This window comes from Tauraco erythrolophus, chromosome 25, assembly GCF_009769465.1.
Source record: "Tauraco erythrolophus isolate bTauEry1 chromosome 25, bTauEry1.pri, whole genome shotgun sequence".
Taxonomy (NCBI): Eukaryota; Metazoa; Chordata; class Aves; order Musophagiformes; family Musophagidae; genus Tauraco; species Tauraco erythrolophus.
Window position 1 is genome coordinate 898,122 of NC_141489.1, and position 16,324 is coordinate 914,445.

General features: G+C 48.3%; 2 protein-coding genes across 2 annotated transcripts; both read left to right on the forward strand.

Moving 5' to 3' along the window:
* The first annotated feature begins 218 nt into the window (after positions 1-218).
* LOC104379190 (keratin, type I cytoskeletal 19) lies at positions 219-5,492 on the forward strand. Its single transcript, XM_009986403.2, has 8 exons — positions 219-965; positions 1,516-1,598; positions 2,058-2,214; positions 2,832-2,993; positions 3,362-3,487; positions 3,713-3,939; positions 4,688-5,040; positions 5,467-5,492. Exons 1-8 carry the CDS (start codon positions 219-221, stop codon positions 5,490-5,492), a joined length of 1,881 nt encoding a protein of 626 aa, XP_009984705.2.
* A 4,716-nt stretch (positions 5,493-10,208) lies between these two features.
* Positions 10,209-13,619, forward strand: LOC147526908 (keratin, type I cytoskeletal 19-like). The gene is made up of 8 exons (XM_086626633.1): positions 10,209-10,682; positions 11,346-11,428; positions 11,620-11,776; positions 11,976-12,137; positions 12,471-12,596; positions 12,708-12,934; positions 13,082-13,173; positions 13,600-13,619. Exons 1-8 carry the CDS (start codon positions 10,209-10,211, stop codon positions 13,617-13,619), a joined length of 1,341 nt encoding a protein of 446 aa, XP_086482759.1.
* The last annotated feature ends 2,705 nt before the right edge of the window (positions 13,620-16,324 follow it).

Below are 16,324 nucleotides of genomic sequence, written 5' to 3' on the forward strand. Positions count from 1 at the left end.
TTGTCTGAGATATCGGCACAAAAATATTGTTCAGCAAATTATTCTTGGCACAAACAACAAGGTTGGTAAATGCCCCGGGAGAAGGAAACACCCTGATGGTGACACCCACTGTCAAAGTATAAATAGAGAGAGCTGGGGATGAAAATTTGCAGTCCTGAATCTTATCAGGCTGTGCAGCTAAACTTGGGATTGGGGTTAGACTCCTGCCTGCTGTCACTATGAGCTGTGGCACTAAGTCTTCGACTAGTAGCACTAGAATTAGCTGTGGAGGTGGTGGTGGTGGTGGTGGTGGAGGATATAGTGGTGGAGGTGGTGGAGGGGGTAGCAGCTCTGGAGTACGTAAGTCTGGTGGATACTCCTCAGTGTCCACAAGAAAATACACCTCTTCTGGAGGAAGTGGAGGCTTTTCTGGGAGAAGCTATGGTGGAGGAGTTTCCAGGAGCAGCTATGGAGGGGGCTTTAGCAGTGGCAGTTGTGGAAGGATTAGCCGCAGTAGCTACGGTGGGAGAATAAGTGGTGGTAGTTACGGAGGAGGAATAGGCTGTGGAAGTATAGGAGGAGGATATGGATCAGGTGGAGGTGGTTTTGGGGGAGCAGGAGGTGGTTATGGAGCTGGTCTCGGTGGAGGTAGTTTTGGCGGTGGTGGATACAGTGGAGGTGGATTTAGTGGCTTTGGGGGTAGTGGTGGCTTTGGTGGTGGCAGCTTTGGTGGTGGTGGCTTTGGTGGAGGTGGTTTTGGTGGAGTGGGGTTTGGTGAAGATGGTGGCTTGCTCTCCACAAATGAGAAGCTCACCATGCAGAACCTTAACGATCGCCTGGCTTCTTACATGGACAAAGTGCGACGCTTGGAGGACGAAAATACTCAACTTGAACATCTGATCAGGGAGTGGTATAAAAATCACGGTCCCACTCACGCCAGGGACTACAGCCAATACTACAGAACAATTGAAGAACTGCAAAACCAGGTATGATGTCATTTGACTGACTTTGAACGGATTCTCATTAGGACAGCACTTGCCTCCTGCAGCACAACATCCCTCTTTGGGCTGTGCTATCGCTCGTTAGTCCTCGGACAGGGGATAAGACAATTGCTTTGCCGTGCTACTGGTGCCGTCCTAACTGCATCTTTTCGTGAAGGACGAGCCCACATGTGCACTTAGCCCAGTTCAGCCATTTAATAGTCCTGAATCTGCTACACGAATGTGGTTGTTGCCAAATGCAATGGTAAATGTGTTTTCCCACTGGTTTTGGAATATGAAGAGTTTATTTAGTTACTCTTTCCAACAGGTATAACATTTTTAATGGATATTTGTAAACCAAAATTGACAGCAAAGGCACTTTCTTTTAACTGGAAGCAAGAAACTCCTCTCTCTCTGTAGCTCCTGCAGCACTAGTCAGGCTTGACATTACCATAAACAGTCTCTGAAACGTGTTTCCAACAGGAATTCTTTCCCCTATCTGTGTGTCGGACTGAAAAGACAAGTGATCAAATAACATCTGCCCTCTCCGTTTCAGCTTATTGGTGCAAACGTGGACCTTAACAAGATCCTTCTTGACATTGACAACACCAGAATGACTGTGGATGACTTCAGACTGAAGTGAGTCCTTCCCTTCCTGTCTCACTCCCTCTTGCCTCCCTTTACCCCCCAGGAGTTCAGATCCCAAATTAATGTCTGTAGATGCTATAGCCTCTTGGTTCCGATGACAGAATAAATAATTGTTGAGAAAAGCATGCTAGGAATGGTTTTGTGTTAGTCTTTCATTATTATCTTTCTCTGGACACGTTACTGGAGAGTGCTATTTAAAGGACATTTTGAGTTTCTCCATCCTTACACGTAGAGTTCTCAGCATAATCCTCATCGCATACATCTCATAGAGAGAAATTCTACTGAAATCAAACAAACCTATTGGAAACGGAGAGAGAATTACGTCCTTTCTTTTAAGAATTGAGCAATGGAATTAAAGACCAAAAATGTACTGATGGGAACTGTTCATAATCAAGGTAACAAAGAAAGAGTTCTGGCAGCACGTTTACTATCCTTTTTGTCTGTTTTTAGATACGAAACTGAATACACTCTCCACCAGAGTGTGGCAAGTGATATTAATGGATTACGTCCACTTCTGGATCAACTGACCTTGGCCAAATCTGACCTGGAGACACAGTTTGAATCCCTAAAAGAGGAACTGATCTATCTGAAGAAGAACCATGAAGAGGTAAGTCTCTCCACTTTAAAATAGTAACTAATGAAAACTCAGCACTCGGAGAATTTCCTGTGGATTTCTTCCACTGGCAGTAGGCAGATTTTGGCTGCTGGGTTTGATCATCCAACTTGACACAATCTGGCTTTGGTTTCAGGAGTACGTAGCGTGCGTAGCTGCCGCAGGGATGTGATGAGACACTTAGGTCAGCATGTGGCAAAATGAGACCAGGGAAACAAATGGCTTTCAGCACAAAGCACAAGTTTGTCGCTGAACTCATGGAAGGAAAATTAGACAGACGATAGGCAGGAGTCAAAAGGAAATATTTGTACTATCTATCTGCAGTGATATTTGCCACGGAGAAGAAAAATACATAAAAGGATTTTTAGAAAGAGCATGCTGCATAGAATTCCTAGGACCCTGAGGAGAAAATGTCAGGGTGCGTGGTGCCTGGCTCCTGGTCACTGCGAAGTTTGGCTTAGGGATGGCAGAACTGGTCCCTTTCACGACTGGGCAGATGAGGTCCCTCTTGCAGGAGGAGTTGTGGCTCTTTCTTTTCCTTTATTTGAAACTGTGACATTTCTCCTTCACCCTTTGAGAGCCTGGTGCACTTTTTGTGTTTTTTTTTTCAGGAAATTAAAGGACTGCAAACACAATCTGGTGGTGATGTCAATGTGGAGGTCAATGCTACCCCTGGCATTAATTTGATGGAAAAATTAAACGAAATGCGTTGTGAATACGAACGGCTCATTGAGAACAACCGCAGAGAGGTGGAAAGCTGGTATGAAACCAAGGTAAAGCACAGGCTTTTTTCGGTTACTAAATCTTTCTCAAAGAACTGGACCTATTTCCACCCAGCAGAGGAAAGGCTCCTTATCGCCTATTATTTAAGGGACATGAACTTTAAATGACTTTAAGCAGTTTCCTGTAACAGGTCAGTTCTGGAGTACTAAGGTTGTGCAGTAAAGGACGTGGGATCTCTGTGTTCCAGCAGCAAAGTGAATTACAGAGTGAGCGAGCTGCGGGGCGCGTGGGAAATACACAGTCAGCCTGCACTATGTCTTGCTTTATTCTTATTAATTGCTTTCTCAATGCTTTCGTGATAACCCACAATGTTTTCTCATTATCAGAAATGTCTCAATTGTGTATGTGAATTTTTCAGATGGAAGAAGTTAATCAACAAGTCCACTCCAGTGGCCAGGAGATACAGTCCAGCAACCAACAGATCTCTGAGCTGAGACGTGAATTTCAAAGCCTGGAAATTGAGCTGCAGTCGCAACTCACCATGGTGAGTAAAGATGTTTGTTTCTGCTTCACCTGTGGCACAGGCTGCATGTGTCACTAGAACGAAAGAATGGCTACACCTAGAAAGCACTCCGGCTGCAGAGAACAGGATACCAGGTTACTTGTCTTCGAGGAGATGCTTTTTTCTGCTTTGTGAAGGTATCTGATTTTTCCATGCAAATGAGTTAAACTCGCCACGTTCCCAGTGTATTTTGTTTTCCATTTGCAGGCGGACTCTTTGCAAACCAACCTGGAAGACACAGAACGTCGCTACAACATGCAGCTGCAGCAGATCCAGGGCATGATCGGCCCCTTGGAGGAGGAGCTGGCCAGCATCCGCTGCGAGATGGAGAGTCAGAACGAAGAGTACAAGATGCTGCTGGGCATCAAGACCCGCCTGGAGCAGGAGATTGCCCAGTACCGGGCACTGCTCGAGGAGGGGCAGCACGACCTTGTGTACGTACACTGAGAAAAGAACACAGCGAAGTGTGAATCCCGGGGTGGCCAGATTAGTCACCCAGGCAGGAAATTAACAGTCTAGATTAACAGTCAGATTTCGTGCTGAAATGAGGCTGTTCAGCTGTCTTGGCCAACTGCCTCTCAGCTTTGAGGTACTGCACATTTCTTGGCAAACCTCTTCCGAATATAAATCATGTGAGGAAAAATTAATGCAGAAATTATGAACTACTGATTTGGGGCTGGAGAGGGAAACCCATGTGCAGAGCCTTTCCTTTTCCCTGGCTCCAGGAACGGAGCAGACAGAAGTCACCTTGGAAAAGACTGTAAACAGAAAAATGACCATAGTTTTCCAAACTTTCACAAAAGTCTCAGCGTGCAGCTCTCTGAAAGTTCCCGCTACTTTGGTTTCCCTTATGCTTTGAAGTGGCGCCCGAAAAAACAGCTAAAACTTCCTTTTCTGCCTTCCAACCTGGAGCGCAGCGACACCACACAGCAGCCATCCTAAACGTTGCAAGAAATGTCTGAGCAGAATGTGGGAAATGCTAAAAGTCTGCACTCAAGCCGAAACTGCGAGACTGATTTTTGGCACCGCGTCAGTTGTCTTGCTGACCTGTGCCAGGCTCTAAAGCAGAAGCACAGGCAAGAGAAGTGCAGGCTCCCGTGCAGTACCTGTAGACACATTTCCTCTGGAGATCAAAAATGCACGTGATTAACATTTTTTTCCCTTTTTTCTCTCTCTTTGCAGAATCCCAGGAGGAGGAATAGGAGGAGGCATAGGAGGTGGTAGAATAGGAGGTGGTGGCTATTCTTCTGGAGGAGGAAGAGGAGGAGGAGGAGGTGGTAGTAGCATAAGTGGTGGATATGGAGGTGGTGGCATTTCCTCCGGCAGCGGAATAGGAGGAGGAATCGGAGGAGGAGGAATTGGAGGAGGAGGAATAGGAGGAGGCAGTGGAGGAATAGGAGGGGAAAGCGGTGGTGGATGCAGTAGTATTGGAGGAGGAGGAGGAGGAGGAAGGATCTCAGGAGGCATCAGCAGTTCCCACTCCTACTCTTCATCTTCCCAGTCTCAGTCCTGCAGAGGTGGTGGTGAAAGCCAAGGTGAGAACTGTTTCATGGGCACACTGCTCCCTCAGTCCCATCCTTCCTAACTTACAGGCTGTATCGATATCCTTTTCCAGAGGTAAACAGCACCGAGGATAAACTAAAATTTCTGGAAAGTGTTAGATAGACTTTTAGTAAAAATTCTTTCCTATTTGTGTGAAAACAACCAACTCCGCTTAAGAAACACACGTCCAACTTCTATTCAGTTTTGTGGGTGACATCAGCTACTTGTGCCGTTAAAACCTCAGCTGTCATCTTCACCTCTCTCGCTCTTTGCAGAACCTGAAGTTTTCCTTTGTGCTTTTGGAATGCTTCTGGTCATCTATCCCATAATCAAGCTTCTTTCCAGTCTGGTAAACACTGCTGCCTCAGAGATCCAGTGCCAGTGCTGAAGAAATTAACCCTTGCCTTATTTCTAAACAGGGTATGGCAGAAAATCTTTTGACTAAGAATACACCTTGAGGATCCTACAGCGCAAGACCTTTCAAACAGAAACTGGCCCAAATCCTCTACGTTCCCCGTGCTCCTGAGGAAAGAGATGCTCTTAATAGTTCCTCAACGTTGCTGATGCCATCTATCCACCTGCCCGCCTGCCCCGCACGCTATGCGCCTCTTCTGCCCGGAATGCTCTGTGACTTCAACCACTGGCACTCGAGCTACTCGCTTGACGGAGTCAGCCTGTCTGTTACTGGGTTGTTCTGGATCAGGAAAGTGTCGCTAATAAAACTTCTTTTCTTTCTGATGCAACCAGAATCCTGTGTGTGGGTTTTCTTCCATTCTGTAGGAGTAAACACTTAAAAAGAAAATACAAAGCCATGCCAACACGTGCCTCCAGGTAGAAAAGTTGATGATACTGTTACTTAAAAACATTTCTGACTGCAGTTTGCCAAAAACTTGCTTGCTCGGCTGCTGCAACAGCTCGGAGCACCTCAACAACCAACCCACCAGAAAGCACTCCCTTGTTATGAGCCATCTTGTGGAGCTGCATTTGCTTCTGTCCAGCTTTTTATAGGCTTTTGTACAGTCACTATGTCAAAGAAATCATAGAATAGCTTTCTCCAGTAACTGGGACAACTTCGTCCATGAAAACAAACAGTAGCTTGTTCATCACAGCCCACCCCCATGGATAAAACCCATTTCCAGAGACTTAGTTAAAAAAACCCTTTGCCTTCTGGCACATAACAAATTCAGAGATCCAAGGAAATGAAACGTGTCGTCCCAGGCCTTTCGCGGCAGTCTCTTGTGTTTGAGGGATCTCAGGAATTTCTGCATGAGACGACAGAGGAGAGAGGGCTGCCACAGTAGGCAGATCGTAAACCACAGCTTAATTAATTAAGCTTAATTAACTTTAATGAGAAATTAGAAGCTGAATTCATAGAATCATAGAATGGTTTGGGTTGGAAGGGACCTTAAAGATCATCTAAAGATCATTCCTCAGGCTCGTTTGAAAATCTTAGTCCGCTGTACAGCCACCACCCAGACAACACAGAACTGAAGTCAGCCACAGGCTGTGCCACTCGCGGGCAAACCCAGCAGGGGCAAACCCGGGCAGGAACATGACAGCCCAGTGCCCACCTGGCATGGCAGCCTCCCACAGCCCCTCTGGGGCAGGCTCAGCTCAGACAGCTGTTTGCAGGAGGCTCCGTTGTCACCCGGCCAACATGGAATGTCAACGTGAAGCTGTTCTAACAGGCGCACAGCGGTCCGCGCTCCGAAGGCTGGCAGAGTGCCCCGGGCAAGCAATGGGCCACAATCACCCCACGGCTGCAGAAGTGAAGGGTCTATTTCCCTGGTGCATGGACTCGCAGGCGGAACCGCGACGGCAGGGCTGTGCCCAGGGAGCGGCCCCCAGTGCCAACGCGGAGTCACCGCCTGCGCGGGGCTGTGGCACAGGGGCCAACACCACCGACTGGAGGTGAAGCCGGTTGACGCAGAGGGGTGTGGATGGAAAGAATAGATGCAAAATTAATTTCAGAAATACAGGAGACGCTGCCATACAAACTTTCTCAGCACTTGCAAACCATTCAGGGAAACAGGAACACCCGACCTGCCCCGAACCGAAGCCTGTACTTGTGTGTGAACCAGGCTCCTCAGACTTGTGTCTACACAAATGCTCCCAGGGACACACGACAGGAAGAAAGAGATTCCCGCAGTGCTGATTTCTGTCTCTTTGCTTTACTCAGACTACACACACCATCCAGAAAGAGATGTGATGTTCCTCCTAAATGGTATGTGGATTATTTCAAAATAATCAACTGTGCTTATGCCAGAGCCCTCTAGAGGGTACTATCTTGTTACCTTTTGCACCTTGTGTCCACCTCCACAGATGTCAATCTACACTTTAAATCGACCTTTAAAGAGATTTATTTTCCTGTCTCGTAATTACCTTGCTTCCCAACAGGCACTGAGTGCTACGCACCAGTTCAGAAGAGGTTAAAACAGACAGAGTGGAGACAGGACCTAGTAGGCGACTCAGAGGGAATGAAGGATTTTCAGGAGAAAGCCACTGGTGTGGTTAAGGAAATTAAAAATTAGTATGAGAGAGGAATAAGGAATCTCACTGTATCTTGAACAAAGATTGAGGAAAACCCTGTGCATCTAGACAGCAAGAATATTTTGATGAATGGAATACAGCTGGGGTCTTCCATGGAGAACTGTGAAATTTGAGGATATTTCCTCCTGAAGGTTGTGGCCACAGAGATGCTTCTCCACTCAATACACAGAACATCAAAATGAAGAATGCCACTAACTCCACTGTCAGTTCAGGGCACGTAGACAGCCTGGGCTGTATTTCGAGTGCTGTAACTTTGGAGGCCCTGTCTCAAAAATAATATGATGGTGCTGGAAAAGATTCAGAGAACGGTGGAAAACGTATAGAAAAGATTTCTGCATGTGCACTAGACAGTATCCTGGAGCATTTCAGCCTCAGGAGGAGACACATCATGACCAACGACATCACAGCACTCTCTCTAAGCACAGCCATAGGCGAAATCACGACTGACATGAAGGTGTTTCTAATTAAAGTTAGTTGATAAAAAGTTGGAAAGTCATAATTTTGTAGATGATTTTCATAATTCAGTTTCGCTTTAAGTTCAAAATTTTGTTTCTCTCTTAAGGAGTATTTCCCACATAGGAAGTCCCTTTCCTTCTGGAGTCAGAGCTAACACCTCTCGGTTCTCGGGAAATCACCGGCAGTATCGACAAGGACATGCCTCTAGGCACCTGAACCAAAGCTCTGGGACTCAGCACCTCAAGATTATAACTCATCTCATATGCAGCCTTTAAGGACTGAGCACTTCTACAGATAGAAGTGGGAACGGTTCAGACCCCTCCCCTTCCAAGTCACCAACATTTTGTTGACAAGCCTTTCTGTATAATTCCTCGGATAAAGAACATCAGATATAAGGATATACAAAAGCCTATTGTCAAATCATAAACCTATTAAAAAACCTCAAACCAGAAGACTCTACAAGAGTATGGCTCCACCCAGGGCGAAGCTGTACTATTCTCAAGTAGTTCTCCGTCAGCTTCCAGAGGCATGGTGGGAGCAGGAGCCTTGCCTGTGCCCAGCTTTGTTCAGTGCCCGCGCTGCCCCGGGAGACGGGCGGGTAGGAGAGCTGCTTCACTGGGGCTTGAGAAGCTGAACGGCAGCACCCACGTACCACGGCCAACGCACCACCCAAAGGTGCTGCTCTTTGTACATCCGTGGGGCACACGCAGGCACTGTCCTCCAATTCAGACACTCCTGCTCCCTCCTCTGACGCGTGCCTTCATGTGCAAGGTGACTCAATTCCTTCTCACTCTTCTTTTGCTCATTTTAACGAGTTCATTTCTTCTTCGGTAATATAGAACCTCTTCCTAAAATACTTCTAGGTGGAATTCATCCTTCCTCACTGTGGCTACGTTGATTTCGAGGTGGTAATTCACAGCGGGTTCCACCAGCTCCTTGTGCTTCCTTTGCACCAGCCACATGACTCTTCTGTAGGAGTTACAGGGCCAGTATTCAACGCACAGCTGGGAACCCCAGAATTCCCGTCTGTCCAAGGCTTTCCTCAGTTTCACAGAAGGCTGATTAGCAAAGATGGAAAAAGCAGCTCACTGAACATCCCATACTGCACAGGCAGTGGAAAAAAATACACAATTGTTTCTTACTGTGTTTCGTGTTGCAAGACACTCTCTAACCATTGGTAAACACAATTCACTGTAACGAGCTCAGGTAATTATTATATTTTTTCAGATCTAATCTTTGGCACTGCATCACAGTTATTAATTCAAGGACATATTCTGAGGAATGGCTATTTTAGTATGATTGTGAAAATACAAAATATTTTCCTCAATTTTCTCTGAGTCCATTTAAAACAGCTAAAAAAAATAATAGCTGTTTGACAGGAAAAGTTTTAATATGTTTTCCCTTTCAAAATACTACTTCAGTGGTTGTCACCCCCTCTTCTTCAACAGGAAGAATGGCTGCAATCACCACCCTGCACTTTCAGAATGAGTTAAATGCCAGCAGGACCTTCCTCAACATAAGCAGTGACAACAGAGTAAAAAATTCAGTGGGAAGTTCTCTTCCATAACAGACATGGAAACGCGGTTTTAAAAATTAATAATTTATTAAAGCAGATTTCTAAATAGCTAATGTAAATTCCAAATAAATGAAGGAATGAAGAGTCCCCCGGAGGCTGCTGGCCCTGAGGAATCGCTGTCTGCGATCGGAGGAGGAAGGCAAAAGCTGAAATACCGAGTTGCGCCACAGAAGGCTGAAGGAGACAGACAAGCAGGTGGAGCCTCATTAACTCCCGTTCCTGGTGATAAATCGCCAGATTAATGGCAGCTGTGAGATATTACAGTATCCAACACAATACCCAACAAAGAGACACCCACACGAAATTAGAGCGAATGCTTCGTGTGAATCAACACAGACATACTTGAGCGGAACGGTAATGCGCTTTGCTCACCTCACACTAAATTTCCTTAGCACATCACTTTCGGCATGAGCACGAGGGCTGGCAAACTCCCTGGGAAGCTGGCCGGCCTTCCAGCTGACACCCACCCAACACGGTATAAATAGCCACCGGGCAGGACAGGAGGCTGCAGTCGGATTTTCTGTCTCAAGCTGTGCAGCAGGCTTTGCATCCGGGGCTGGATACCTGAGTAACCTCACCATGAGCTGCAGCGTCAAGAGAACGACATCCAGCACCTCGTACAGGAGCGGTGGCGGCGCAGGGGGCTGCGGTGGCGGCAGCGGCAGGAGCTCCTCCGTCTCCTGCCGGCGATACGCCTCCTCCGTGATCGGCGGTGGGAGCTATGGCGGGGGAGCGTGCGGCGTGGGCTACGGAGGGGCCGTGGGCGCCGGCAGCCTTGGCGGGGGCTTTGGGGGTGGCTTTGCAGGAGGCTTTGGCGGGGGCTTTGCAGGAGGCTTTGGTGCTGGGGGGGACCTCCTTCTGAGTGGCAATGAGAAGGTCACCATGCAGAACCTCAATGACCGCCTGGCTGCTTACTTGGACAAAGTGCGGCGGCTGGAGGAAGAGAACGCTCAGCTTGAGCACCACATCCGCGACTGGTACAGGAAACAAGCTCCCAGCGCCTCAAAGGACTACAGCTCCTACTACCAGACCATCGAACAGCTCCAAAATCAGGTAGGACAGCCCCCGCTAACATGGCTCCATCTCCCCACGCTATTCCCACCTGTAAGGGCTTCCTCCTTCCCACGAGCACAAGGGACGTGCTCTGGGGGCACAGCCCGAGGCACCAAGGAGCGCTCCACCAGGCCCCAACGTGCTGGGGCACGTACCTGCAATCCCACCTTGCGCCGGTGGCTCCACGCCAGGCGCGTGTGGCTTCCAGGCTTTCCCTCTGCTCCCACCCAGTTCAGCTGGATGGAGAGCAAAGCCAAAGCACCTGGACTGCAGGAGCTGAACTCCCTTTGCCTCTGCACACTGCTACGTACGCCTGGTGGAAGGACCAAGGCTTGCCCTTACAAGCAGCTTACATTGGGAAAAAATATAGAGTAAACACACTGTGAAAAAGCAAATTGCTGAAAACATTGGTTGGGACACAAGGAGAGCTCTAACTCGGGAAAGAAAAGCAAAGAGTTGTGTTTTGGAGGGATGGTCTGTGAGAGCCCGAGTTTCCTTGATAGGTAAATTGGGAGCATTACCCTCTCATATGGCCCCTGCATTACAGCAGGAAACAATTCCAAGACCTGCAATAAAGCCCCACCAAAGATTTGGGGTTTTTTCTCTTCTTGTCCTGAGTGCCTTGAACACAGAAAGACTCATCTGCACCTTCCCCTTTCGTAGATCATTGCTGCCACTGTGGACAATAACAAAATGCTTCTGGACATCGATAACAGCAAGATGACTGCTGATGACTTCCGAATGAAGTGAGTACCTCTCTGTGAACCCTACATGCCTTTCAAATCCTCCTCATAATCTCAGGAGACAAGGCAGCACTGCCCCGAGAGGTGTTACTGAGTCTCCATGTTTTATCGGGATACTGACCTTGGAAAGATGTGTGCCATTGACTGTCATCATCGCATTTCCCATTTCTTTGTCTCCCTTGTCTGTGGTACAGGTATGAGAACGAACTGTTCATCCGTCAGACTGTGGAGGCTGATATTAATGGCTTGAGAAATATCCTGGATGACCTGACTCTGGTTAGATCTTCCCTGGAATCCGAGCTAGAGTCCTTGAAGGATGAGCTGATTGCTCTTAAGAGAAACCATGAGGAGGTATGATCCAATGATAAGTAGCAAGTCCAAGACACAGTCCTTTGATTCTTCAGCCTTCCAAAAGTTACCTGTCAAGTCAATCCAGCCTTATGTCATGTGATTGTCACTCCTCTCTACCTTGCTACTGCTTCTGCATTGCCCACTGTCCCCAACACAAGAGATGACCTCTGCTCTTTCTTCCTCCCTTCGGACTCCGCAGGAAATAAGACAGCTGCAGTCTCAAACCAGCGGCGACGTGAGCGTGGAGGTCAACGCTGCCCCTGGCGAAGACTTGACAAAGATACTGAACGACCTGAGAAACGAATACGAGCAGATCATCGAGAAGAACCGCAGAGAGGTTGAGCAGTGGTATGAAGTCAAGGTACGGAGCACTGCACAGGGTGGAGTGTCCTTCTGGGGGAAGACCCAGACACCCTGGTGCTGGGAGTGCGATGCTTTGGCTAAAAGGAGGAGCTGCTCAGTGGGCCCGCACTTGCACAGCTGGGGAATGGGAAGGAAAAAGGGGGAGCAGGCCAGGTCTGATGGGCAAAGGTGGGTGGAACGACAGGATCTAGGGAGCAATGCCCAGGCTGTCCTCGGAGAGGACTCCAAGAAAGGGAGAAGCTCCCTGGCTATCTCAGTTCTCAGTCAGCAAACCTGCTCCCTGATGGGATCTTCTCACTCAGAACTTGTGTTTGGGGTTTCATTCCTGCAGATTGAAGAAGTCAATCGCCAGGTCACTTCCAGCAGCCAGGACATCCAGACCAGCAACCAACAGCTGACTGAACTGAGACGTGAAATACAGAACCTGGAGATCGAACTGCAGGCGCAGCTCAGCACGGTACGTGGGGCAGGATGGCTGAGGGCCCTTCCCTCCTCAGAAGGGGAAACTCCTGCCTTGGGCAGCAGCGGGTAGAGCTCGGGTCCTAAACTGCTGCGTTTCCACTTCCAGAAAAACTCTCTGGAAAACTCCTTGGCAGAAACGGAAAATCGCTACGGCTGCCTGCTGCAACAAATCCAAATGCAGATTAACTCCGTAGAGGAGGAGCTGGCCAGCATCCGCTGCGAGATGGAGAGTCAGAACCAGGAGTACAAGATGCTGCTGGGCATCAAGACCCGCCTGGAGCAGGAGATTGCCCAGTACCGGGCACTGCTGCAGGAGGGACAGCAGGACATTGTGTAGGTGTTCCATGTTAGAGTAAGGGAGTAAAAAGAGATCCTTGTGTCCTTAATTGCTAATAGAGACTTGCCCATAGAGCAAGCTTTTTTGACTGAATACCCAGTTGTTAGGTGTTTTGTGGTGAATTAATTATTCCCCTTTTACAGTGTCTCCCAAGGAGCTTTCCAAGGAGGCGGAAAATCCTCCCATTCATACTCTTCTACTTCGTACTCTCATTCCCAGTGTGGTGATGTGTCAGGTAAGACAACACTTTGTTCGGCTGTTTATGAGTGGGTTGCATCTACCCCAAGGACTACACTGCATTTTGTCAGAAAAAAGTTTTGCATTTTGGGCTGGGCAAGATTCCCAAGTCCGGTAGCTAAGGAGCGAGAGAATCTCATTGACTCCATCATGGAGGAATCAGGGGTTAAAACACAGCAAGTTTTGCCCTTCACTCCACCTAAATATAAAACACAGACTATAAACTTTACAGAATGGCATATGCTCATTGGAATAAAAACCCCACGGTTGCGAGGACGTGCTGAGGGCATCGCGGGGCTCAGAGCCTCTCAGCGTCCCCCCAGTGCCCTGTTGCTAACACAGCGTGTTGGGTGAAAGGATGCAGTCGAGCAGAACATCAGATCTCCCTCCCCCTTTGGCAACGCTTTGCTCTGCCTCTCCCCAGGCCAGTCCAGGGTGTGCTAGAGCCACAGCCGCGCCGCTGCAGCCTCCAGCCGAGACGCACCGACCACGGACGGCGAGAGACTGGACCGAGCGCTTCTGCAGCACAGCTGGTGCAACCGGGATGGTTTGGAAGGAGTGCCTGGTCACCACCTCATCACCCCCTTCTGCAATGCTTGTCTTACTCAACTCATTCTTTGTCAAAGGGCTTAAATGCTGCTGCTAACACTGCCTCTAATAAAACTTTACTTCTGCAATGCAAATAAAACCAGTGCGTCTGAGAAATTTCATTTACCAAACTGCGAACAGGTGTTTATCAAACTAACCGATCGAATACACCTTGTCCTGTCACACTTCGTAGCAGTCCAGAACGATCTCTTTTGCACTAAGAAAACAGAGACCACGCCGAGACAGTATCACTGAGGACAAGGTGACGTCGCTAATTCCGAGCACGGCTGCACGAAGGCCGTGCGACATGCGGCAGGGTCCAGGCTCTGCCTACGGGAGCTGTCGGCCAGGTGAGACCATCACAGCCCTCTGCTCGAAAGCAAGAGGCATAAGGTTGAAACCAGAAACCCATTCTTGACACAATTTTTCTCCTTCCTGGGAAATTACAACCCATTTACCATTTTGTTCTCTAAAGGCTGCTACCAGACTGCTTGCTGGCCCCTCGCCTTGCTGCTTGTTACTGAAGGCTCTCTGAATGATGGGAGTGAAAGGAGAAAGAAAGTGCCAATGATGGGTAACTCCCTGAAGATTATTTAGTTACCTGTTAATGCCCCAAACTGTGCTCAATTCCACTACTGTGACTCATGCGAGTTCACTAATTTTTGGCTTCACTCAGCTCATCACGGCTGGGGTTGCCCGGGAAGGTGTGACTCAGTACCGGCAGTTCCAGGACAAATGGGCTTCCTGACTTCAAGGATTTCTACACCTTTGACTACACAAAGGATGACGTACCGCTCACTCTGTTAGGAAACACGGCCACCAGGGCAGTGTGCCGCCTTCCTCCAGTGCCAGGCACCAAAAGCATTCCTATGTTTCATGACAGAAATCTCGATTTAAATGCCAGTATAACACCAAGAACCCAGTTTCCGTCAGCACACCCGTTTGGTTGATGCTGTGCCGTAAGAGGAAGGAGGGACTGTGGCGAGCTGTTTCTCTCACGCAGTCCCACTCCTCTCCCAGGTTGCAGGTTTTTCCCCCCCTTCTTAACTATGTCATTGCTGAGGCGCTACCACCATCGCTGATGGGCTCAGCCTTGGCCAGTGGCGGGTCTATCCTGGAGCTGGCTGGCATTGGCGCTATTGGACACAAGGGAAGCTTCCAGCAGCTTCTCACAGAAGCCACCCCTGTAGCACCCCTTGCTACCAAACCCTTGCCATGCAAACCCAATACACAGACACATTTCATCCACTGAAATTCTTCCCTATACTTTATTTTTCTGTCTAAGAAGATAAATCATGCAACAAACTCGGAGATGAGCAGGCGCTGCTAAATGAGAAGAGCTATTTTGTACCTGCTGTGCTTTCTGAAGATGACAGTGAAGCCCTTTTCCAATCTATAACTGTGCATCGGATGCACAAAATCAGTCAGGTTTCATTCAACTATAAGTGCCTGTTGTTCCCTTCTCCACTTACCAAATCTGGTCTCTAGTATTTGCTGTTTCATTTAAGACTGAGAGTGTTCTGTTAGGGAAAGATGAAAGGTTTTCTCATCATAAACAACTTACAAGAGTATTATTTGCATTAGGTTTTCTTCCAGTAGTCATGTGGCTTGGCTCTGCTATCGTAACATCGTAATTGCAGTCTGCAGCAAGAAGCCACAAAGAAGAGAGACCTTCTATTCATGTCAAAAAACTGGGTTTTCCAAACCAACTTTTTTCAGTTAGCATCAGGAATTTGGATGAAGAAAAGCCCTCCTCCAAAGAAAAAAAGGCTCATTTCAGGTTGAATCAGTAAGGAAAGTGATGTAAAGCAAAGGCAAACACTGCTTTCCTCTCCAAGGGCTGCCAGAATTCGTTCTTGTCTCAGCTGTACTTAACACGGGCAAAACAGCTGAAGAAGACACCTTTTTGGAGGCAGGATTATGGAAACTTGAACTACAGTTAGTGTATCTAAATAAGCACTGAAAGGTTGTTTTGCTTCCTCCTAATCTTCCAGAAGCACAGACAAGTATCAGAACGGTCAAAAACACAGTCTCCCCAGCCAGAGAACACACGGGAACACCAGAGCTGCGGTGGTCTGTCCCTGTTTCTGAAGGGTGTAAGGCGTTTGTGAGACAGGCGGCACTGAGAAGAATCTCACGTTAAATTGCAAACCCAAAGCTGTGCAAAATCTTTAGCCTGAAAGGAGCGGGCACGCTGCAAAACCACCTGCGGCAGGTCGGATCGCTGGCGGAGTCCTGGTGCTGACAGCATGGTGCCGGTCGCACATCCCCGCCGGCTCCCGAGGCACTAACCTCCATCCGCGTCCTGGGGAAACGCACGGAACACGCCGTGGGCATGGAAAGGCACAACGTGCCTCACCGCCTCCATCTGAGGCTGGCAGCTGCTCCAGAAACTGTAATATGTTCACTCAGGTATCCTGATACCCCTGTCTGCTCCCGGCACAGCCTCCGCTTCCGCCACGGTAGTTGGCAAAAGCGGTAACAGCTGCTTGTTGTTCTGAAAAGATCTCCAGGAAAGGAAAAACAGGGCTTTGGCAGGGAGGAACTTAGAATTCAATTCG